Raw genomic sequence first — 24,773 nt, forward strand, 5'->3', positions numbered from 1 at the left:
TGTATTGAGTTGGACGATGAGCCATAATCGTGATGAATGGTGGAATAGGCTCGAAGGGCCAAAAGGCCTCCTCCTGCCCCCAACTTCTACGTTTCTCAGTATGTATATGTGAAATTAGAAGGACATTCTGTGCACAAAGAGCATTGTCCCCCCAATAGTCTCCTCCCACTCTACAGATCTCTGAATCAATGATGTGCTTAAATCCAGCAGACTGAATGACGAAGTGGAGTTAATACAGGTTGTCAGATGTAAAATGCCGCCTGGTATTCTAAAGAGGAGCCTTTGACTGTCGAACTAAAAAAGGCAGCAGCTCCGAACAGACACAGAGTCTTCCAGGAACTAACTCCTACAGCAAGGACAGAAAAACTAAGCCACCGTTTTGAATGTGGTCAGTAATTAAGATAACAGGAATAGCACTTAAGTGTCAGAGTGGAATGATAATTTTTCACCTCGCAGAGACTTCAATTGAGAAAAGAGGAGCTTAGCTGTTTCCAGGAAGGACCATGACTCATAACTAACAGAAGAAGCAAATTAGACATTCCAGAACAGTCCATCACTGGGGGTGCCGTTTTACTGAACTTCCCATGTCTCTTGAAGACCCTCCTTCATGACTGAATCATGTAATTGGTCAACGTTCGAACGCACAGCCATATAAATCATGAAAGTTGGAATGAACTTGATCGGTTGTAATACTAAACAAAAGGCCTTTTTTTTTTTACATAGAATTTTCAGTGCAGAAGGAGGCCATTCGGACCATCGAGTCTGGACCGGCTCTTGGAAAGAGCATTCTACCGAAGGTCAACACCTCCGCCCTATCCCCATAACCGAGTAACCCAAGTAAGCAATTTATCATGGCCAATCCACCTAACCTGCACATCTTTGTACTGTGGGAGGAACCCGGAGTACCCGGTGGAAACCTACGCACACACGGGGAAAATGTGCAGACTCCACACAGACAGTGACCCAAGCCGGAATCGAACCTGGGACCCTGGAGCTGTGAACCGATTGTGCTATCCACAATGCTACCGTGCTGCCGTAGCTCTGTTTCTATCTTTACGAATTCCCCGCCCATTCCACGCATGCTCACACTTCGCTGCATTGGATAATGATTCAGCAGTGTTTTCGCCACACTTCGCCAGTGCTTCATTTATACAGCATTGGGACACTGAGCTGACTGGCCATCACACAGGACATCCATGGATAACAAGACTCTCTGCTCTGTCCAGGCCACGACACATGAAACCCAGAGTCTTATTTCCAATTGATGGCTTCCCTACGCTCAAACTAGTCTCATAGTCTGTGGAATCATCATTTTGATCTGAACTGTTAACTGCTACTCACAACAGATGCTGCTGGACGTGCTGAACCTGTTTATCACTGTCTTTATAATCTTGTGATCGGGTCAGCATCCAGCTATAAAACTGGGAGGTCGTCCTTTATATCAATGTATGAAATGTGCAATTGAGGAGATGTTTTCCCGCATAGGGAGTGCACGGGATACATAAATTGATAATTTTCAGATTAGCTGATGGTGGGAACATTCATGCCATTCAGGGGAATTTTATTTCTAAACATTTGGCTGCTCCAAATGAGTTAGAGGAAGTGCGGATAAGGTTGTATGAACCAGTATAAGAGGAGGATGGTGTGGAGTGCCAATTACAGCACCTGAGCTCTTCGTCCGAATGACCTGGTATGTTGGCTCCCAGGTGCAAGGGTACGTGATGTCTCGGATCGTGTTTTTCGGGTCCTTAAGGGGGAGCGAGAGCAGCCCCAAGTCGTAGTCCACATTGGCACGAACGACATAGGTAGGAAAGGGGACAAAGATGCCAGGCAGGCCTTTAGGGAGCTAGGATGGAAGCTCAGAGCGAGAACAAACAGAGTTGTTATCTCTGGGTTGTTGCCCGTGCCACGTGATAGTGAGACGAGGAATAGGGAGAGAGAGCAATTAAACACTACAGGGATGGTGCAGGCGGGAGGGATTCAGATTTCAGGATAACTGGGGCTCTTTCTGGGGAAGGTGGGACCTCTATAGACAGGATGGTCTACATCTGAACCTGAGGGGCACCAATATCCTGGGGGGGGGGGAAGACTTGTTAGTGCTCTTTGGGGGGGGGTGGTTAAACTAATTCAGCAGGGGCATGGGAACCTGGATTGTAGTTGTGGGGTACGGGAGATTGAGAGTATAGAGGTCAGGAGCACAGATTTGACTTTGCAGGAGGGTGCCAGTGTTCAAGTAGGTGGTTTGAAGTGTGTCTACTTCAATGCCAGGAGTATACGAAATAAGGTAGGGGAACTGGCAGCATGGGTTGGTACCTGGGACTTCGATGTTGTGGCCATTTCAGAGATATGGATAGAGCAGGGACAGGAATGGTTGTTGCAGGTTGCGGGGTTCAGGTGTTTTAGTAAGCTCAGAGAAGGGGGCAAAAGAGGGGGAGGTGTGGCGCTGCTAGTCAAGGATAGTATTACAGTGGCGGAAAGGATGCTAGATGGCGACTCTTCTTCCGAGGTAGTATGGGCTGAGGTTAGAAACAGGAAAGGAGAGGTCACCCTGTTGGGAGTTTTCTATAGGCCACCTAATAGTTCGAGGGATGTAGAGGAAAGGATGGCGAACATGATTCTGGAAAAGAGCGAAAGTAACAGGGTAGTTGTTATGGGAAACTTTAACTTTCCAAATATTGACTGGAAAAGATATAGTTCGAGTACTTTAGATGGGTCGTTCTTTGTGCAATGTGTGCAGGAGGGTTTCCTGACACAATATGTTGACAGGCCAACAAGAGGCGAGGCCACATTGGATTTGGTTTTGGGTAATGAACCAGGCCAGGTGTTAGATCTGGAGGTAGGTGAGCAGTTTGGAAACAGTGACCATAATTCGGTAACCTTTACATTAGTGATGGAAATGGATAAGTATACCCCGCAGGGCAATAGTTATAGCTGGGGGAAGGGCAATTATGATGCCATTAGACATGACTTAGGATGTGTAGGTTGGAGAAGTAGGCTGCAAGGGTTGGGCACACTGGATATGTGGAGCTTGTTCAAGGAACAGCTATTGCGTGTTCTTGATGAGTACGTACCAGTCAGGCAGGGAGGAATGGGTAGAGCCAGGGCACCGTGGTTTTCCAAAGAAGTGGAATCTCTTGTTAAGAGGAAGAATGAGGCCTATGTGAAGATGATGCGTGAAGTTTCAGTTGGGGCACTTGATAGTTACAATGAAGCGAGGAAGGATCTAAAGAGAGAGCTAAGACGAGCAAGGAGGGGACATGAGAAGTCTTTGGCAGGTAGGATCAAGGAAAACACAAAAGCTTTCTATAGGTATGTCAGGATTAAAAGAATGACTAGTGTAAGAGTAGGGCCAGTCAAGGACAGTGGTGGGAAGTTATGTGTGGAGGCTGAGGAGATAAGCGAGATACTAAATGAATACGTTTCGTCAGTATTCACTCAGGAAAAAGATAATGTTGTGGAGGAGAATGCTGAGACCCAGGCTATTAGAATAGATGGCATTGAGGTGCGCAGGGAAGAAGTGTTGGCAATTCTGGACAAGGTGAAAATAGATAAGTCGCCGGGGCATGATGGGATTTGTCCTAGGATTCTCTGGGAAGCCAGGGAAGAGATTGCTGAGCCTTTGGCTTTGATTTTTATGTCATCATTGGCTACAGGAATAGTGCCAGAGGATTGGAGTGTAGCAAATGTGGTCCCTTTGTTCAAGAAGGGGAGTAGAGATAACCCCGGTTACTATAGGCCGGTGAGCCTCACGTCTGTTGTGGGGAAGGTCTTGGAGAGGATTATAAAAGATACGATTTATAATCATCTAGATAGGAATAATATGATTAGGGATAGTCAGCATGGTTTTATGAAGGGTAGGTCATGCCTCACAAACCTTATCGAGTTCTTTGAGAAGGTGACTGAACAGGTAGACGAGGGTAGAGCAGTTCATGTGGCGTATATGGATTTCAGTAAAGCGTTTGATAAGGTTCCACACGGTCGGCTATTGCAGAAAATACGGAGGCTGGGGATTGAGGGTGATTTAGAGATGTGGAGATGTAGAGAGTTAGTTGAAAGAAGAGAGAGGGTGGTGGTTGATGGCAAATGTTCAGAATGGAGTACAGTTATGAGTGGCGTACCACAAGGATCTGTTCAGGGGCCGTTGCTGTTTGTCATTTTTATAAATGACCTAGAGGAGGGCACAGAAGGTTGGGTGAGTAAATTTGCAGACGACACTAAAGTCGGTGGAGTTGTAGACAGTGTGGAAGGATGTTGCAGGTTACAGCGGGACATAGATAAGCTGCAGAGCTGGGCTGAGAGGTGGCAAATGGCGTTTAATGTAGAGAAGTGTGAGGTGATTCACTTTGGAAAGAAAAACAGGAATGCGGAATATTTGGCTAATGGATAAATTCTTGGCAGTGTGGATGAGCAGAGGGATCTCGGTGTCCATGTACATAGATCCCTGAAAGTTGCCACCCAGGCTGATAGGGTTGTGAAGAAGGCCTATGGTGTGTTGGCCTTTATTGGTAGAGGGATTGAGTTCCGGAGCCATGAGGTCATGTTGCAGCTGTACAAAACTCTGGTACGGCCGCATTTGGAGTATTGCGTACAGTTCTGGTCGCCTCATTATAGGAAGGACGTGGAATCTTTGGAACGGGCACAGATTACCAGGATGTTGCATGGTATGTAGGGAAAATCTTATGAGGAAAGGCTGATGGCCTTGAGGTTGTTCTCGTTAGAGAGATGAAGGTTAAGATTTGACTTAATAGAGGCATACAAAATGATCAGAGGGTTAGATAGGTTGGACAGTGAGATCCTTCTCCCGCGGATGGAGGTGGCTAGCACGAGGGGACATAGCCTTAAATTGAGGGGTAATAGATATTGGACAGACGTCAGAGGTAGGTTTTTTACGCAAAGAGTGGTGAGGCCGTGGAATGCCCTACCTGCAACAGTAGTGACCTCGCCAACATTGAAGCCATTTAAAAGTTTATTGGATAAGCATATGGATGATAATGGCATAGTGTAGGTTAGATGGCCTTTAGTTTTTGGCTTCCCATGTCGGTGCAACATCGTGGGCCGAAGGGCCTGTACTGCGCTGTACCGTTCTATGTTCTATGTTCTACCTCTTTCTCTACTATAAATGCAAATAATTTCAATTGTATTGAGTCGTGAATTGATAGAGAATGCATGAAGGGACAATCCTGTCTGCAGTTTAACAACCCTTCACATATGATCAAATGTAATTGAACGGTTGGTACAACACTGTCTCATCCGAGTGGGAAGTTTGATTAAGGGCAAGAGAATTATAACCTTTCTTGGATATATTGTTGGCACTACTTCAGTTTTGAATAATATTGTTCTTCCAAAGTGTATCACACCTATTAGAGCAGCAGCAGGTAGGTTCACAGGTTTTTATTTATTAAAGATAATCTGAACTCCAGACAAATAAATAAATACATTTAAAATTGCACCACTTCCTTGCACTACCACTACCTGGGCAGCACGGTAGCATTGTGGATAGCACAATTGCTTCACAGCTCCAGGATCCCAGGTTCGATTACGGCTTGGGTCACTGTCTGTGCGGAGTCTCACATCCTCCACGTGTGTGCGTGGGTTAACTCCGGGTGCTCCGGTTTCCTCCCACAGTCCAAAGGTATGCAGGTTAGGTGGATAGGCCATGATAAATTGCCCTTCGTGTCCAAAATTGCCCTTAGTGCTGGGTGGGGCTACAGGGTATGGGGATAGGTTGGAGGTAGGGTAGGGTGCTCTTTCCAGGAGCCGCTGCAGACTCGATGGGCCAAATGGCCTCCTTCTGCACTGTAAATTCTATGTAAAACCTTCTCCTCTAAACATGGATGGATGCATTTGCGGGCATCACACATACTAAATGGGTTAGGTCGAAGCATGTTATCAGACACGGTGCAATATTTGTCTGTACCTGAACAGAGTAACATGTTTCAACTTCGACTACTTCAAGCACTGAGAAAGAGATTAGGGTCAAGAAGTGGGTAATGGGTATACCTGAAAATCTAATCCCACGAAGGACATTCCTGTGTGAGAAGTGGGCGTGACGCGTTTGAATTTATAGACGGTAATCAGGAATGTCTGATACACAAAATTAGTGGGCAAAAGTAGGATGTGAATAGCAATGATTTTCGTCCATGAACTCAAAAGTGTTTTCATTACGGAAGGATTATAGCTATAAAGAAGATAATTTCATGCTCCCCTGCAAGATTTAAATAGGGGAACGACAAGGATCAGTGACTGGGATCCAGCTATTCACAATTTCTATCAAGAAAGTTGGTGACGGGGCAAAGGCAAATGAGAAATGAGAAATGAAAAATGAAATGAAAATCGATTATTGTCACAAGTAAGCTTCAAATGGAGTTACTGTGGAGTTACTAGTCGCCACATTGCGGCGTCTGTTCGGGGAGGGTGGTGCGGGAATTTAACCCGCGCTGCTGGACCGCCTTGGTCTGCTTTAAAGGCCAGCTCCTTTGCCCTATGCTAATCCGGCCACTCTGCTGTTCAGAGGTTAAATATGCTGTCAATACGCAGCCCGGTGGAGAAGTCAGTTGAGTGATGGACGGTGGAAGAAGGCGTCATGGAAGTCAGAGAGGACAGGTGAGTGGAGATGAACCCGGTGGATGGATCGTAACGTGGAAATATGTTACATTTTCATCTTTGGATGGAAAAGCAGAAAGTCAGACTATTTACGAAATAGTCAGAGATTGCGAAGACATGATATTAACATGGAAACGAAGAAAATAGGTACATGATTAGGCCATTCGGGCCATCGAGCCTGCACTACCATTCAATATGATCATGGCTGATCATGCAAATTCAGTAACCCACTCCCTATTGCTCTCAGCACCACTAGATCCCTTTAGCCGCAAGGGCCAAGTCCAGATCCCTCTTGAATATATCCAACGAACTGGCCCCAACTGCTTTCTGTGGTAGAGAATTCCACAAGTTCACGACTCTCTGAGAGAAAAGGTTCTTCATCATGTCAGTCCTAATTGGCTTGCCCCTGATCCTTAGGCTGTGATCCCTACTTCTGGATGTCTCCAAAATCGGGAACATTCTTCCCTCATCCAGCCTGTCCACTCCCATCAGGGTTTTATAAGCGTCTCTGAAATCACCTCCAATTCATCTAAACTCCAACTGAATACAAGCCTAGTTTATCCAGTTGTTCTACATATGTCAGTCCTGCCATCCCGGGAATCAGTCTGCTGAACCTTTGCTCGACACCCTCAATAGCAAGAATATTTCTCCTCCAACATGGAGACCAAATCTTCACGCAGTACTCAAGGCGTGGCCTCACCAAGGCCCTGTATAACTGCAGCAAGACATCCTTACTTTTATCCTCAAATCTTCTCGTTATGAAGGCCAGACTGCCATTCGTTTGCGTCACCACCTGCTGTACCTGCATGGCAACATTCAGCCCTGTCTCGTTGCACTTCCACTTTTCCTAAACTGCCACTGTTAAGATGTTAATCATCCTTCTTGTTTTGCCACTAAAGTGGATACCTCACATTTATCCACATCGTGTTGCAATTGACAAGTATGTACCCATTCTGCCAGATTGTCCATATCACCCTGCCGCCTCTTTGCATCCTCCTCATAGCACACATTGCCAGCTAGCTTAGTGCCGTTTGTAAATTTGCAAATACTGCAAGCAATTGCTTCTTTCAAAACACGGATGAATAATGTGAATTGCTGTACCCTGAATCATATTAGTCACTGCCTGCCGCTCAAAAATGACCAGTCTATTCCCACCCTCTGCTTCCTGTCTCTCTGAAATGACCGGTCTATGCCCACTCTCTGCTTCCTGTTTGCCAACAAGCTCTCTATCCACTTCAAACTATTACACACAACATCATGGGCTACAATATTGTTCAGCAATGTCTTGTGTGGGATTTTGTCCCAAGCCTTTTGAAAGTTCAGATAAAAAACATCCACTGATTCACTATTGTCCACTCTACTGGTTACAAACTCAATAATACCGGAAGATTTGTCAAGCATGATTCATGCCGATTTGGACCGATACTGTCCCCACTTTCCAAATGCTCAGTTATTTCATTCTCAGGAACATGGATATCACTGTCCATACCTCACGAAAAGCTGGCATGGAATTTCAGCAAACAACTCGGATGGTAAAATATACATTGTCCTTAATTGCAAGAGGTTTTCAGAACAGGATTATAAATGTTTTATTGCATTTAGAGAGAACCATGGTGAAGTAAAATCCGCAGCTTTCCCTATAATTGTGGCGTCCTGGCCTAAGAACAAATATACCTGCGACATAAGTAAGGGAGTCGCTTTTCGCCACCCTTCCCAGGGATTGCGTAGGTGTCCCCTTAGGAGACATTGATAAAAATGTGTTTGTGTTCTCTAGAGTAGTGTCGCGAATAATGGCACATTATCCAATTCAACCAAGCATTATTCTCTAAGACTCGACTGTTGGATGGAGAATGCATGTTTCCCAGCAGCCTGGGGAGACTGTATCTAAATTACAAGGAGACCATATTAGACATAGATGAGGAGGACATTCGTCACTCAAACTCTCCTGACCCTTCAGCATTTGCTCCGATAGAGAAATCTGGGCTACATCTATGGCATGTTGAAGACATATTTCGATAAATTTCGAGTGATAAAATACATCAACCGATAACTAGATAGTGAACGAACGATCAGCTACGATCCTGTTGAGTGACGGAGCAGTAACCAGGCGTTGAATGTCATGTTCCTGTATTCCAATGGACTGCATCTCCACACTGGGACTTTGACATATAGAACATAGAACATGGAACAGTACAGCACAGAACCGGCCCATCGGCCCTCGATGTTGTGCCGAGCAATGATCACCCTACTCAAACCCACGTATCCACCCTATACCCGTAAGCCAACAACCCCCCCCCCCCCAACCTTACATCTTAGGACACTACGGGTAATTTAGCATGGCCAATCCACCTAACCCGCACATCTTTGGACTGTGGGAGGAAGCCGGAGCACCCGGAGGAAACCCACGCACACACGGGGAGGACGTGCAGACTCCGCACAGACAGTGACCCAGCCGGGAACCGAACCTGGGACTCTGGTGCTGTGAAGCATTTCTGCCACCATGCTACCGTGCTGTCTCAAATGAACCCAAATATTAAATATTAGTTAATGAGGTCCCATGCTCCAACAGTTCAGGGATAAATAATAATGGGACTGACCGAAAAATAGATGAGAGCAGGAATGTACACTGTCGGGATAGGGGATTTCTTCACAAACTACCAAACAGACTGTGCAGTACAACTGGCGGAGTTCCATTATGGAATGGATGTATCTGTGAAAAGTGATCATGTATATTCTGAAAGATGTAGATGGGGAGACAAATTCTGAGGAGGGGTGATAGCTGTTTTAATGAAGGGCATTTGACTCCGCCCCCTCTGCAGACACAAAGCTCTGTTGTTTGCTCATTTGCAGAATGGAGAATGGGGAAAAGGTTTCAAGACAAGTTTAAAGAGCTGATCACTGACTGAAGTATCAGTGCGGTCAATTCAGGTATGCAGACAGCAACACATACGCGGAAAATTCGCACACAGCGCCTGAAATTAGAAGGGGGTGGAAAAGACCCAGAGAGCACAACAAACATGCTGACAATTGCCATTGTTACAAATGGGAGAAAGAGCACTGAGCATCAGAGTGCAGGACTGTGGTCTCAGCTCAAAATAGATTCACTACAAAGAAAGAGGAACTTAGCAACTGTGAGAAAGGAAATTGACTCAAAGATAAAGGACCAGCTATAATCTATGTAGTAGAAAATGTCGCAATACCGTGAATAAAAACATTCTCACCAGCTTTGTGAATATCTTGCCAGGATGTGTATTCACAAATGCAACACCCTTCTGCTCAATATGTCCCTGTTTCTGCAGACACTGAGTGGGCTGGTTGACCTGTGGTCAGTGGAAACACTGGCAACTACACCGTCCTACCGCGCATGTTTCTTCCCCAGAGTGCCGCACAAATGAAGTGGCTCTGTCAATGCTTTTTGTGTATGATTCCTTCAAAGCTGCCGAAGCTCTGGGCTGATTGGTTGCGCCAGAAATTCAATCAACACAAATTGGGGAATTCGGAGACGCAGTGTCGGAGAATCAAAATCCAATTAAATTATTACATAATAATCTGCCTTTCTTGATTCCAATCTGAGCTCAAAACGAATAATGCTTTGTACACCGTACCTGTTACAGGATAAGGACCGCGATTATTTGCTATTTGCTCAAGAAAATATGAAAGCTAATCATTCAATAGCATGAAGGTCTTAATATTCCACTAATGACCCCTAACAGGCAAAGAGGGAAGAACAATTCCACAAATAGTTCAAGGACATTGGAGGATAAAAGTAAGTGCAGGGTGTGAGGAGTTTGAGAGATACATGTTGAGCACAAGAGTTAGCTGAAACATGGATTGAAGGGCATCAGTGTGTGTTCACGTTTGAGATCATATCAGTTATATGCTCAGCTCCAGCAATAGGGACAGGGAAGTGGATAAAATTCAAATTCTGAGAAGTCAACTCAATCTGAATCTAATTTCTGTTTCTGCTTAAATTGTTATGAAATTATAGCCGAATTCCATATTCTACCTTCATGTAAGGTACGATCTCGTTCAACTAGACATGCCCTGCTGCGATTATAATCCTCATAATGGCAACGTGTAATTCTAAATAAGCAATTGAAGGTTCTTGAAGGTTTTAACAACGTTGACCCTGACTATTTCCTTTATCATTCTATAAATGGTTCCAAACGCATTTGTCAGATGACAGAATATCTACGCCTTTACTGTGAAATATCAAGGCAATTGTGAATTAATGGATCATGTATCCGTGAGAGACTCTGTTCTTGACCATGGCAAGACAAGAAAATTACTACATTCTCCAATCACCATTCAAGTGTTCCACCTCTGATAAAATTTCAGTTTGTCCAACGACTGATGGAAGAGGGTTTAATTCAACTTAAGGCCTCAGAAAACCCTGCATGCAGGCCAGTTTAATTTTATAGAATTTACAGTGCAGAATGAGGCCAGTTGGCCCATCGACTCTGTACCGGCTCTTGGAAAGAGCACACGCATTAAGCCCATCCGTTCACTTATCCCAGTAGCGTATCAACCGCAGCTAAACTTCTTGGTCACTAAGGGCAATTTATCATGGCCAATACACTTAACCAGCACATCTTTGGACTGTGGGAGGAAAGCAGAGCACCCGGAGGGAACCACGCAGACACGGGGAGAACGTGCAGACTCCAACCAGACAGTGACCCAAGTCAGGAAGCGAACCGAGGACTCAGGTACTGTGAAGCAACAGTGCTAACCACTGTGCTACCGTGCTGCGATATTAATTCAACAAGTAGATACAATCAGTCACATACAGAACGTTAATGTTTGCTTTATCAATTAATTCCCCTCTCTTTAACTGAACTCTTTAACAAGACTTGGCCTTGAACACGATTCTAGGGCAAGTGCTTCTCTGCCTCAAAATTGATTGTAAGGACCTCCAAAGTGTTTGAGCTCAGCAGTTCCTGGCGGTGAAACATACTATTTAACCACCGTCTAATGCAGCTGATAATATCCTCTGCGTACATCCACTGATCAAGGCATTGTAACAGGGCCTGAAGATCAGTCGAAGCAGCAGACTCTTTTGGCTTGATGCTGTCAGCCATATCACTCAACGTTCCCCAAAACTAAGGTCAGCTTCGCTCCTTCATTGCAGCTCACACATAATTAAACACAGTTAAGTTCCTGGTCCGATACTTCAAACTATGATCTCCACCACAAGTATTGTTTTAACCCTATAGGCTGCCAGAGTTCAAGCACACACTGTAAGCAGAACACAAAAAACCCACTTGGATCAATAAGTGAATGCTGTACTACTCACCAAAGAGCAGTACGAGTACACCACTCTCCATGTTCATTCTGAGTGACTTGAGGACATGTGAGATGGAAGGACGTCGTCTGAGTCCCACCTCCAATTCTCAGAAATTCAAACCAGGAAATGTTAAATTAGAGAGGTTACATGTACTAGAAAACATGACAGTTAACGTCAGAGATAAAGCAACAGCGCTAAATTTTGCACAACATCTATTGAAGCGTTGATAAGATAATTTCATGTTCGAAGATGTTAACATGTGTAAATTACACAACGGTCCTGTGTTGATTGGCCAACGTGAATAAATGAAACATAAGTAACAACTTTACACATTTTTGTTTGGATGATGATTGACCTTCGTCATAGTCAGACATTCTGGTTCTGTGAAGGACCTCTCTTCAAGTCAATCTTTGTTGGGATACTTAAGTAGACCGCAATTTTCAAACAATTTTCCATTTGTAAAGCAGTGAGAAATGGACATTTCTCCACCAGCTGTGAAAAATACGACCAGGTGTTGTCTGTTAGTACCATGTATATGCTACAGCATTGTCAGAGGCAATTCAGCGAATCTTGTCTATGCCTACCCGGGGAGCACCAGGTGCCAATTCGAATCCCGCCGTCTTCCAGCGATTCACAATCCTGTCGATTCCAAACACTTCATGTGCAGATAACGTACTTTTCAAAAGGGTTTCGGGACTCTGACTCAAAACCCGGGCAGAGAATTCGAGACGCCCACTATTCTCTGCGTGAGAATGTTTCTCCTTAAGCCTCCTCTACACCACCTGCCAGTTATTTTCTGGCAATGTCCACAGGCTCTCGATTCTCGACCAATGAACCCACTTTATTCTGTCCACACTATCTCTTCCATTCATAATTTTGTACACTCAATTAAGTCACCCCTCAGCGTTCTTTGCATGAAGGAAAATAACGCCAACCAATCCAATCTCTCATCGCAGCTACACCTGTCCAGCACTGGCTGCATTCTTACAAACCTCCTCTGCACGCTCTCCAGATTAATTGTGCCCTTCCAGTAATGTGGCGACCAGGACTGCACACAATACTCCAGTTGTAGCCTTACCAGTTTTTGATTGATTTCACGATTAGAACTTTACTTTATAATTCAGACTTCCACCAATGAAGGAGAACGTTACATGTATTTGTTATCCAAACTTGTACAATTGAACTGATACATTTAGCAATATGTGTACATGTACACCAAGATCTCTCAAATTATTAACCCTCTCAGTACATTGCTATGTATTGCGTGCTCAAGATAACTGTTCGTCCTCAATAAATACTGACCTCACTGTTCTCTGTGTTAAATTACATCTGACACTTGATCACCCACTCCACCAATCCAACTATAATTGTGGAAGGTATGGATATTTTGCACACTAACCAAAACTCGGCCAATATTTGTGTCCATGAGACAGAGCTTTATCATTCGGCCATTCTGCTCATCGAGTCTGCTCCATCACCGCGCAAGGAATTCCATAGATTCACAACCCTTTAGGTGAAGAAGTTCCTCCTAATCTCAGTCCTAAATCTACTTCTTATTTTGAGGCTATGCCCCATAGTTCTGCTTTCACCTGCCAGTGGAAACAGCCTGCCTGCATCCGTCCTATTAATTCCCTTCATAAGTATACATGTTTCTATAAGATCCCCCCCCCCTCCTGCATCCATCAAAATACCAACGAGCTGGGCAGCACGGTGGCACAGTGGTTAGCATTGCGGCCTACGGCCAACGGACCCGGGTTCGAATCCCGGCCCTGGATCACTCTGTGTGGAGATTGCACGTTCTCCCCGTGTCTGCGTGGGTTTCGCCCCCACAACCCAAAAGATGTGCAGGTTAGGTGCATTTGCCACGCTAAATTGCCCCTTAATTGTAAAAAATATATATATATAAAATAATTGGGTAATTAATATTTTATAAAATACCAACCGGTGCAGTCCCAGTCTACTCATCCTCTCCTCGGAAAGCAACCCCTTCAGCTCTGGGATTAACCTAGTGTATCTCTTCTAGAACATAAAACAGTACAGCACAGAACAGGCCCTTCGGCCCTCGATGTTGTGCCGAGCAATGATCACCCCACTCAAACCCACGTATCCACCCTATACCCGTAACCCAACAACCGCCCCCCTTAACCTTACTATTTAGGACACTATGGACAATTTAGCATGGCCAATCCACCTAACCCTTCTGCACATCTTCTGCACACCCTCCAGCGCCAGTACGTCCTGCCTCGGGTCACGAGGCCAATACTGAACACAATGCTCCAGTTGTGGCCTCACTAAAATTTTGTACAATTGCAGCATAACCTCCCAAGTCTTAAACTCCATCTCTCTAGCAATGGAGGACAAAACTACATTTGCCTTCTTAATCACCCGTTGCACCTGTGAACCAACTTTTTGCGACTCATGCAATACCACACATAGGTCTCTGTGCACAACTGCATGTTTTCATATTTTATTATTTATATAATAATCCCCTTTGCTGTTATTCCTTCCAAAATGGATATCCTCACATTTTTCAACTTTGTATTCCATCTGCCACACCCTAGACCATTAACTTAACCTATCGAAATCCCTCTGCAGACTTCCGGTACCCTCTGCTCTTTTTGCGTTACCACTGATCTTATTGTCGTAAGAAGTCTTACAATGAGGAAGTGAACAAACGAACAAGGTGTACTTTAGGACCATGCGGATTGAGTGTTCACAGACAGGACAAAAGGATTCAGCCAAAAGCCTGTTTGAAACCATCGGGGGAAGGGGAGCTTTTGCCTCGTGGTAAGCAGGGGGCAAAGGATGATGGGATTACAAAGGCAAAGCGACCAATTAAGATATAGAGCCAGGTCAGGAGGTGTATAGAATGACCAATGGGAAGCTTATATGTGAATCTTACTGTGATTTTTGAATATATCAGCTAAAGCTCTTTTGTATTCTGTCTCTTTGGTCCGGAGTGCTGCAGGAGACAGCATGTGGGTCCTGCAGCTCTATGGATTAATGCAGCCTTGCAAGTGAGTCGATTAAATGATATTATACCTGCAAATCCATCTCGATTTAATTGAATCTAGACTGACTGCGAATTAACAAGGAATTAACATTTGGTGCACGAAACCCGGGATTTCTCAAGACGGACATACCGGCCAGCTGCGAACTCAGAATTAGGCCGGTCTGGACTGGGAGGGTGGAAATGGGCCCACAACGTGAGTAGCTTAAAATTGCCACGTTGATCTCCCCTTTCCCATGGACTGATTGGCCTGGTCAATCGCGGCTGACACGGAGTGACTGTCTCGACGAAATCAAAGGTCAGTCTGATGGATTTAAAGATTTTATTTCAGTCATTGCAGGTTTGGTTAAGTTTTGGAATGAGGCGAACAGTTCAGTTGGTGTCTGATGGGATGTTGCCTGGTTACTCAGTTGCATGAGGCGAACAGTTCAGTTGGTGTCTGATGGGATGTTGCCTGGTTACTCCGTTGCATGTGAGTAGCAAATTAAAAATTGGCTCTATTAAATTATACTTTAATTCGGTTAAGGTCTTTAACGGATTGATGTGATGTCGCGCAACAGTTCAGTAAAAGACCGCTGATGGGATGTTGGCGCACAGTTCAATTCCGTTCTATTCTAATTTGATTAAAAAATTGGTTAAGGTCTGTACCGGGTTGATGTGATGTCGCGAAACAGTTCAGTGAAGGACCGCTGATGGGATGTTTGCGGACAGTTCAATGCCGTTCAACTATAGCTTCGCGAAGATATGGGTTGTTTGAATGAAACAGAATTGGGTTATAAATGACTTGTGTGTTGATGAATGCATGTGTACGGATGTGAATTCCTTTGTCTGAATGGAGATCTCCAATGAATGAATGAGTCTGTTTGATAAGAATGTGATAACCTCTGTTCCTAGTTTTGTGAAATGTTGTGTTTTAGGAGGTATTAAAGTGAGAGTTAAAACGGAGTAAGTATTTGAAATTTCTTCAGAACCTTAGCAATAATGATGTTAATTAAACATAATTCTCAAGAAAAAAAACAAAAATTGAAATCAAACTGTATAAATTGGGATTTGTAAATGATTAGTTGCAACTCGGCATAGTCTTGGCTAAAAAAAAAAATAATAAATAAAATGAGGGAAATAAATACAAAAGTTTCAAATCAATTAGAAGTAAAATAAATGGCCGGCACAGCAATGTGCTTGGGACAAAGATTTCAAGCAGACAGCTTTGTGCAAGCTGTACTGCATGGCTCCGCAGGGTCCCAGTGCCCGACGAGAAAGAAAAGTTTCTTGCAGAAAGAATGATGTTTAGCATGTTATAGACATTGAAGAAGGAGATTTGGAGAATAAAGATATTGGACCAGAAGTTAGATTAAAAGAATTAATTGCAGTATCAGGAAATGAGAATCTGATTGCAGGGAAAGATTTAAAAAAAAAAAAAAAAAATGGATGCAGAAAAATTTAGATATTAAAACAATTGCTAATTTAGAGGAAGTTTGAGTGACCATACCAACAAAGACTGCAGGGAACATCATCCTGAAGCTGTAAGATGTGAAGACAAGATTAGTTCAGATTCTGGGTACACATACAGTTGAATTAGGGCAGCATGGTGTCTGGAGCAAATGAAATTGTATCACATTTAAAACAAATGATCCAATGGGGGAGAAGACAGTGAATTAAAACCTGTTAGCAGCATTGATTGGACAGCTGATAAAGTTCAAATGTCATGTTTGGATCTTACTTTCATACAAATCCGGTCGTCATCAACATAAAGTAATTAAAGTAAATGCAGTAACACTATCAGGAATGTATCAAGGGAAGGTTTTGACCAGACGGGATCACTAGGTGAGCAAAAGGGGAGGAGTTTGAGATTCTTCGCATCTCACTCAGGGGTGCAATAACAGAAGGAGGAGGCTTAACAGGCCTTAATTGTATGATGTACATCAAGGGTAAGGAAATAAAAAGGTTCAAAAAGAAGTTATGTCAGAATTTAAATAAAAAAGGTTCAAAAAGAAGTTATGTCAGAATTTAAAAATCTGGTCATATTGATCAAATACAGAGGAATTAACAGTTCCAGTAATTATATTACAACATTTCTGATTAATTGAAGATTGATTTATTTGACACCTTTCTGGAGTTTGGCGCTGGTATGCTGATTTACTATCAGCACACACCTAATGGTGTATGTTGTAATAGTGGCTATGTTGCTGGACTAGAAATCCAGAGGAGTGGACAAATGATCCCCACACATGCAAATCCGATCACAGCAGCCGGGGATTTGAATTCAATTAAAGTAATGATTACCATGAAACTACCTGATCTGGTTCACTAATGTCCTTGAAGGAAGGAAATCTGTTGACCTTCCCCTATATAGGACACCAGACCCATGACATTATGGTTGATTCCTAACTGAAATATCATGGTGGTGTTCAAGAAAATGGCTCACAATGATTTGCTCAAGGACAATAAAGGATGGACAATAAATGCTGGCCTTATCAGTGACACCCCCATCCAGTGAACAATTGAATTAAAATGTGAGCTGGTTTAAAAATGCTATGGTCAAGGAGGATGTGGCCCCTGAGAATAGAGCATTTCTGAGCTGTAGGATCAGTGTGAATTGGGTTAAAAGTACTGTATAGAACAGGAGTGGGCAAACTTTTCCGTGCAAGGGCCAGATTCAGAAATTCACAATTCACAAAGGGCCGCATAGTATATTAAGTAAAATAATTACTTCACCCGGTTATGATTCTGGGCGCCTCATATAGAACATAGAACAGTACAGCACAGAACAGGCCCTTCGGCCCTCGACGTTGTGCCGAGCAATGAGCACCCTACTCAAGTCAACGTATCCACCCTATACCAGTAAGTAACCCAACAGCCCCCCCACTAACCTTAAAACAAAATTTAAAAAGAAATTTTTTTTAATGACTTGGTGGGCCGCAGAAATGGCCCGCGGGCCGTAGTTTGCCCACCCCTGGTATAGAACATACAGTGCAGAAGAAGGCCATTTGGACCATCGAGTCTGCACTGACCCACTTAAGCCCTCACCTCCACCCTATCCCCGTAACCCAATAATCCCTCTTAACCTTTTTGGACACCCAAGGGCAATTTAGCATGGCCAATCCACATAACCCTGCACATCTTTGGACTGTGGGAGGAAACCCACGCACACCGGGAAGGGGGAACGTGCGGACTCCGCACGGGCGGTGACCCAGCCGGGAGTCGAGCCTGGGATCCTGGAGCTGTGGAGTATTTGGGCTAACCACCATGCTACATAAGTGTCAGTGTAAGTGGGATAGATTAATGACAACGTGCAATTACTGCAAGGATAATTTGGCCGACAACAATGTGACTTTAAAAGGCTGTGCAATCTTGTAGACAAGTGACAGACTTATGGTATCGATTTGTGAGGCAGTACATGGGCTATGCTAGATGGTACTTCTGGGATATCCAAGCACGGATAGGAAGATACAAATTAAGAAATAGGACCCTCTCCGCCTTTGACCTGTTCGTTTTAGTTTCAGATGAAGCAACGATCATACCGATGAAGAACCTGAACAACACTCTGCAGAAGAATGTTTCAGACAGTATGGGAAAAAACTAATGATACAATTGGCTACATGTTTGAGGGAATTGAATGATAGAGCCCGGAAGAAAAATCTTACGGGTTAGCAACAAATCAAAATATCAAATTATTACTGAATACTGAAACCTCCGGTCAGATATCTCTAACGGGACGTTAGCTGATGGGTGATCTGTGGTCTCCAGGAGGGACGTATTACGCGGAGGAGTTATTAAGGGTCTCGGCAGACAGCAGTGACTGACGAGGAACCCCCATATTTTAAATGACAGTAGTCTGGAACAGTGCATCTCAAACTATCTGATGTGGCGTACCGGCAGTTTTTCCAATGTGCCAGGGACCGGTGAGCGAAACAAGCCAATCCAGGATTACTGTCTCTTTCTTTTCTGTAAACACTCCACGTACCGGTGCGTACACGTACCACACTTTGAGAGGCACTGGTCTAGAATATTAGCAGCTTGCTGCCGCGAGGGGAAATTTGTAACCAATATAGCATTGGAGAGTATAACAGTTGTTACAGACTAAATGTCCTGTAAGTTGTTAGGGACTGTTATGTATAAATTCAAATGGGCTGTAACCACAAGAAGTTACCTGTACTAAGTGCGTGAGTGGTGTTTAAGAAAAAACAAATAATGGCAAGTATACACTCCATGCGGTAAGGAAAATGAGAATAGACAACAGGGGGTTGAAGAAAACGGAGCTATTGTCTCAAGTAAGCCAGGGCTGGCGGGCTACATGATTCAGTACAATGTTTGACGTCAGAGTCAGGAAGTCAGAAGGAGAGAAACATGATTGGTTGACGCTCCTGCAATTAATAAAGCAAGATAATCAGTGCATGATATAAAATATCAGCAATTACCATTCCTATGGGAAACGGAAAGCACTTCCTACAAAAAAAATCCCAGTGAGGGATAAGGACCTTTTGGTCGCTGATGGACTGAGCTGTGGGCTGCTTCTAAGGGACATGAGGACGCTTTTATGGTGCTACTGCCCCGAGGTAGTCAGATGCCTTGGAGGTAGTGGGACACCGGAATGGCTATTGTGTTACCTTCCTGAGTGGTGCCAGCTACGGTTCACGGTGATTGGACTTGAGGAAAGCACCTCACAAAGGGTCTATTGACACTGGTCTGCGAGATGGATGCATTTACCATTGATTTTCCTGCACAGTTTACAAATTATGACATGTAAACACGAATGACAAGGCTGAGGGATAGTTGCTAGTCAGTATAACTATAAGAAGGATATAAATCCTAAGGGAAACACAGTAGTATTGAGGATGGCTATCTATCTAGTCAGATTCAGTTCGGGGTAATCTCTCATAGCTTGGTCAAGGGGATTTACCTGCTGCATGGATTGATAATACTTGTTATTATAATTGTAGACTGCACAATCATTGGATGCTGCCGATAGGCTTGGCCCATCATTATTCACCAAAGATGACATCTCGTCACTGGTGACCATCACACCAGACGGAAGAGGACGGAGAGCCAAAGGCTGTAAAAATGTGATGAGGTGTTTATGTACGGAATACCGGCTCAGTTAAGTTCTGTTAACGGGCCTCATATTTTATTGGACAGATTAACAAGGAGTTCTGCTCCCAGTTGGGGCAGACGCCAGCAGCTAGACTGTGCGTACAGACCGCAGGCAGCCGGGTTGTTTGAGAGACACGATCAGACCCTCAAAACTAAATTGGCTAAATTAAGAACGGACACGGGGCCGACATGGCTTAAGTTGCTCCCCGTTGCCCTCATTCAGCTGTAGGTCACACCTGCAGGATCGGCCTGGCTCTCTCCTGCCGAGTCTTTTCCGGCAGGCCCATTAGAACTCCCGGGAACCTGCCTGTTCCCAGATTGGTCCAGTTTCACCATCTGACTAAAGAAAGGACTAACTATGTTCTAGCCCTCACTAACGCCCTCAAGGAGCTCCATGGCCAGGTCCGTGCAGCTCACTCGTCACCATCCCTATTACACAGCTCGCTCTCAGTGCAGCCTGGTCGTTATGTCATGGTCAAAAACATTGGACTCGGAAAGGGTCAGAGCCACGATGGGAGGGGCCTTTCCAAGTTCTCCTTACCACCCCCACTGCAGTTAAAGTGGAGGGGCGGAGTGTTTGTGTCCACCTCCACTACTGTAAAAGGTCGGTCACTAACCTGCCTCCCTTCCCCAGCGCTATTTTACAGGTGTGAAGCATGATGGGGTGGCTACACACCGCCTGTGTGATCTTCGGCAACGCCTTGCTTGGAGTGACATTGGCGGCGGACATGGAACAGGGGAATATCATCTACATCTGCAACACCAACCAAACTACAAGGACATTCCACCTCTGCAAAGGTGACGTTCTTCGCTGCCCCCATATACGAGGACGTGGTATCGACACATGGAAGGTCATCCGGTTAACGGACTATGCAGGACTTATGACGCAATGGCACCGGTCCCAACGATGGGAAGGGAAGACTGCATGGACATTGCCTTGTTTTTGGAGCATATGTAAATTTGATTTTGGATGTGTTAACCTTGATGCCTTACAGGTAAAATCAGACTATGAGGAGGGGGTAGGAAGAGGTTGTGAGAGAAAAAGAGGGACTAGACAGAGGAAGAGCTGTGTAAGAGGGGAGGTACAACCAGACGTAGATTATCAGGAGATGTACTTAATTTATTTAGGATCCGGAATGAGGGAAACCTGGACGGTATGAATCTCTTCTAGATTTACCACCGCTTGTATGGCCAGGGGAGGGTTGTCTGCTACCCAAACCCCACATCGGTGTCTAGGTTATGTTCTGTTTCACCGCTTTGGGGCACTCCCCCAACTGTGGTTCATTGTCAGAGTTCCGAGCCACCGTCCGCGCAAGTTACTCTTCCTTCCGATCCAGGTTCGGCCCACCGGCTATTCGCCTTCCCCTTCCTGGGGATAATTCCCACTCTCACTAGGATAAGCTTCAACGGTGGAGGGCATATATATCTAGCCCCTTCACTCCCAATAGAGATTCCCGGTCATATGAGAATTGTTTCAGCAGTGAGAGGTACGGCTATTTGCTGGTAGAGATGAAAATGAATATAACATGTCTGTCCTCCACTTGTACTGATCCAAAGTGTTGCATAACCCTGACATCAGGTCAATGTGCCTGTTGCAATGCCACTTGTGTTCCGTTGACGCTAGGCATCCAGCTCCTTTGAATGTCTCTCATATCACTGTTGAGTCTAGGGCGTTCTGCATTGCTATGAGGCCCGAATGGGCTTTCCAAAGCTGGATGAAATGGGCTACTGGGGGTTCCTTGGCGGTCAACGATAGAAAGTATTTTATTTGTGGCCTTACCATCCTGGGAAACGAGACCTTAGGGGCCCTTGGGGCACTAAACAGGGAATTATCTTAACTCAGGTTGGTTGTCATGCAGAACCGTTATGTTCTTGACTATCTCGCCTGCATCTTTGTGGGCATGATCATCCTTAAATGCATGATGGGTAAAATGCAGGGTGCCGTGGAACAGATAGCCGCCCCTAGAGTCTTGACTGTTAGGATCTACGAGCATGCAGCGGCCGATGAGGTGCTGCAGTAGGATTTAGAAGTGCAGCAACACGTTTTCTTAGTTGAGGGGCCATAACTGCAGGTAGGAATGATGGGTTATCATGAAATGATAAAAGGAGGGAATGAGGAAGTGAACAAACGAACAAGGTGTACTTTAGGACCATGCGGATTGAGTGTTCACAGACAGGACAAAAGGATTCAGCCAAAAGCCTGTTTGAAACCATCGGGGGAAGGGGAGCTTTTGCCTCGTGGTAAGCAGGGGGCAAAGGATGATGGGATTACAAAGGCAAAGCGACCAATTAAGATATAGAGCCAGGTCAGGAGGTGTATAGAATGACCAATGGGAAGCTTATATGTGAATCTTACTGTGATTTTTGAATATATCAGCTAAAGCTCTTTTGTATTCTGTCTCTTTGGTCCGGAGTGCTGCAGGAGACAGCATGTGGGTCCTGCAGCTCTATGGATTAATGCAGCCTTGCAAGTGAGTCGATTAAATGATATTATACCTGCAAATCCATCTCGATTTAATTGAATCTAGACTGACTGCGAATTAACAAGGAATTAACAACAACACCATGTTAAAGTCCATCAGGTATGTTTCAAACATGAGCTTTCGGAGTACTTCTCCATCTTCAGGTGAATGGAGAGGTATGGTCCAGAAACATTTAAAAAGACATAGGCAGAGATGCCAGACAATGCTTGGAATGCGAGCAGTTGCGGGTTATCAAATCATTACAGATCCAGAAATAGGGGATGATCCCAGGTTAAAGAGGTGTGAATTGTCTCAAGCCAGAACAGTTGGTAGAATTTTGAAAGTCCAGGCCAGATGTTGAGGGGTGAATGTAATGAGACATTAATTCATGATCCTGGTTGATGCCGCACTCATGATGCGGAACTTAGCTAAAAGTTTTTCCTCAGCAATTCTGCGTTGTCGCATATCTTGGACACATTAGACTTGCTCCTCAGATCCAAATTATCTATGTAAATTCTGAACAATTGTTTGCGCAACACAGATCCCTGAGGGACACCACTCGCTACTGATTGCCAACCATAGAAACACCCATGAATCCCCTACCTTTGTTTTCTATTAGTTAACAAATCCTCTATTCATGCTACTCCTTTACCCTTAATTCCATGCATCTTTATCTTATGCTGCAATCTTTTGTGTGGCAACTTGTCAAAACATTTGTGGAAATCCAGGTATACCACGTCCATTGGTTCCCCGTTATCTACCGCACTGGGAATGTCCTGTAAAAATTACAATAAATTAGTTAGGCACGACCTGCCCTTTATGAAGCCACGCTGCGGCTGCCCAATGGGATAATTTCCATCCAGATGCCTCGCTATTTCTTCCTTGATGATATATTGCAGCATCTTCCCTAGTACCGAAGATAAGCTAACTGGCCTATAATTTCCGGCTTTCTGTCGACATCCTTTTTTAAACAGTGGTGTCACGTTTGCTCATTTCCAATCCGCCGGGACCACCCCTGAAACTAGTGATAGCTGGTAAATTATCACTAGTGCAGTTGCAATTTCCCTAGCCATCTCTTTGAGCAGTCTGGGGTACATTCCATCAGGGCCAGGAGATTTGTCTACTTTTAGCCCCATTAGCTTACACATCACTACCTCCTTAGTGACAATAATCATCTCAAGGTCTTCACCTGTCATAGACTCATTTCCGTCAGTCACTGGCATGTTATTTGAGTCTTCCACTGTGAAGACCGACCCAGAAAATCTGTTCAGTTCCTCCACCATTTCCTCATCTCCCATTATTAAATCTCACCTCAGAGGGCAGCGAGGCTATATGGTTAGAGATCAGAAATAAGAAGGGTGCAGTCACAATGTTCGGAGTTTACTATAGGCCTCCCAACAGCCAGCTGAAGATAGAGGAGCAGATAGGTGGACAGATTTTGGAAAGGAGTAAAAGGAACAGGGTTGTTGTGATGGGAGACTTCAACTTCCCCAATATTGACTGGCACTCACTTAGGGCTAGGGGCATTGACGGGGCACAGTTTGCAAGGAGCATCCAGGAGGGCTTCTTAAAACATTATGTAGATAGTCCAACTAGCGAAGGGTCTGTACTGGACATGGTATTGGGGAATGAGCCCGGCACCTGGTAGAAGTTTAAGTAGGGGACATTTCGGGAAAAGTGACCACAGTTCAGTAAGTTTTAAAGAGCTGGTAGAGAAGGGTAAGAGTGGTCCTCGGGTGAATGTGCTAAATTGGGGGAAGGCTCATTAAAACAATATTAGGCGGGAACAGAAGAACCGAGATTGGGGGCGGATGTTTGAGGGTAAATCAACATCTGACATGTGGGAGGCTTTGCAATGTCAGTTGAAAGGAATTCAGGACCGGCATGCTCCTGTGAGGAAGAAGGATAAATATGGCATATTTCAGGAACCTTGGATAACGAGAGGTATTGTAGGACTCGTCAAAAAGAGAATGGGGGCATTTGTCAGGGCTACAATGCTGGGAACAGAAGAAGACTTTGTGGAATAGAAGGAAAGCAGGAAGGAACCTAAGCGTGGAGTCAGGAGAGCTAAAAGGGGCAAAGAAAAGTCATTGACAAAAAGGGTTAAGGACAATCCGAAGGCTTTTTACACGTACATAAAAAACAAGAGGGCAGCCAGGGAAAGGGTTGACCCACTGAAGGACAGGGGAGTGAATCTATGTGCAGAGCCTCAGGAAATGGGCGAGATACTAAATGAATACTTTGCATCAGTATTCACTAAAGAGTAGGAAATACTGGATGTTGAGCCTGGAGAAGGATGTGTAGATAGCCTGCGTCACATTGA

At 44.6% G+C, this 24,773-nt stretch overlaps 1 protein-coding gene and 1 long non-coding RNA gene across 5 annotated transcripts in view; one reads left to right on the forward strand and one right to left on the reverse strand.

Annotated features, from left to right (window-relative positions):
* LOC119960746 overlaps positions 1–11,938 on the reverse strand; it is a 104,786-nt gene extending 92,848 nt beyond the window's left edge. For 3 of the 4 annotated variants that reach the window (XM_038788359.1, XM_038788357.1, XM_038788355.1), the window contains exon 1: positions 11,897–11,934. In XM_038788359.1, coding sequence (XP_038644287.1) covers positions 11,897–11,933 — 37 coding nt within the window. In that variant the 5' untranslated portion in view covers position 11,934. Of the gene's footprint in view, positions 1–11,896 lie in introns of all 4 variants that reach the window. The other variant, XM_038788356.1, reaches the window with a different exon arrangement.
* Positions 11,939–14,544: 2,606 nt separating this feature from the next.
* Positions 14,545–17,560, forward strand: LOC119960741. The gene is made up of 2 exons (XR_005459508.1): positions 14,545–16,841; positions 16,880–17,560. It is a non-coding gene; the product is annotated as an uncharacterized LOC119960741 (long non-coding RNA).
* The last annotated feature ends 7,213 nt before the right edge of the window (positions 17,561–24,773 follow it).

The sequence above is a fragment of the Scyliorhinus canicula genome, unplaced genomic scaffold (genome assembly GCF_902713615.1).
Source record: "Scyliorhinus canicula unplaced genomic scaffold, sScyCan1.1, whole genome shotgun sequence".
NCBI lineage: Eukaryota > Metazoa > Chordata > Chondrichthyes > Carcharhiniformes > Scyliorhinidae > Scyliorhinus > Scyliorhinus canicula.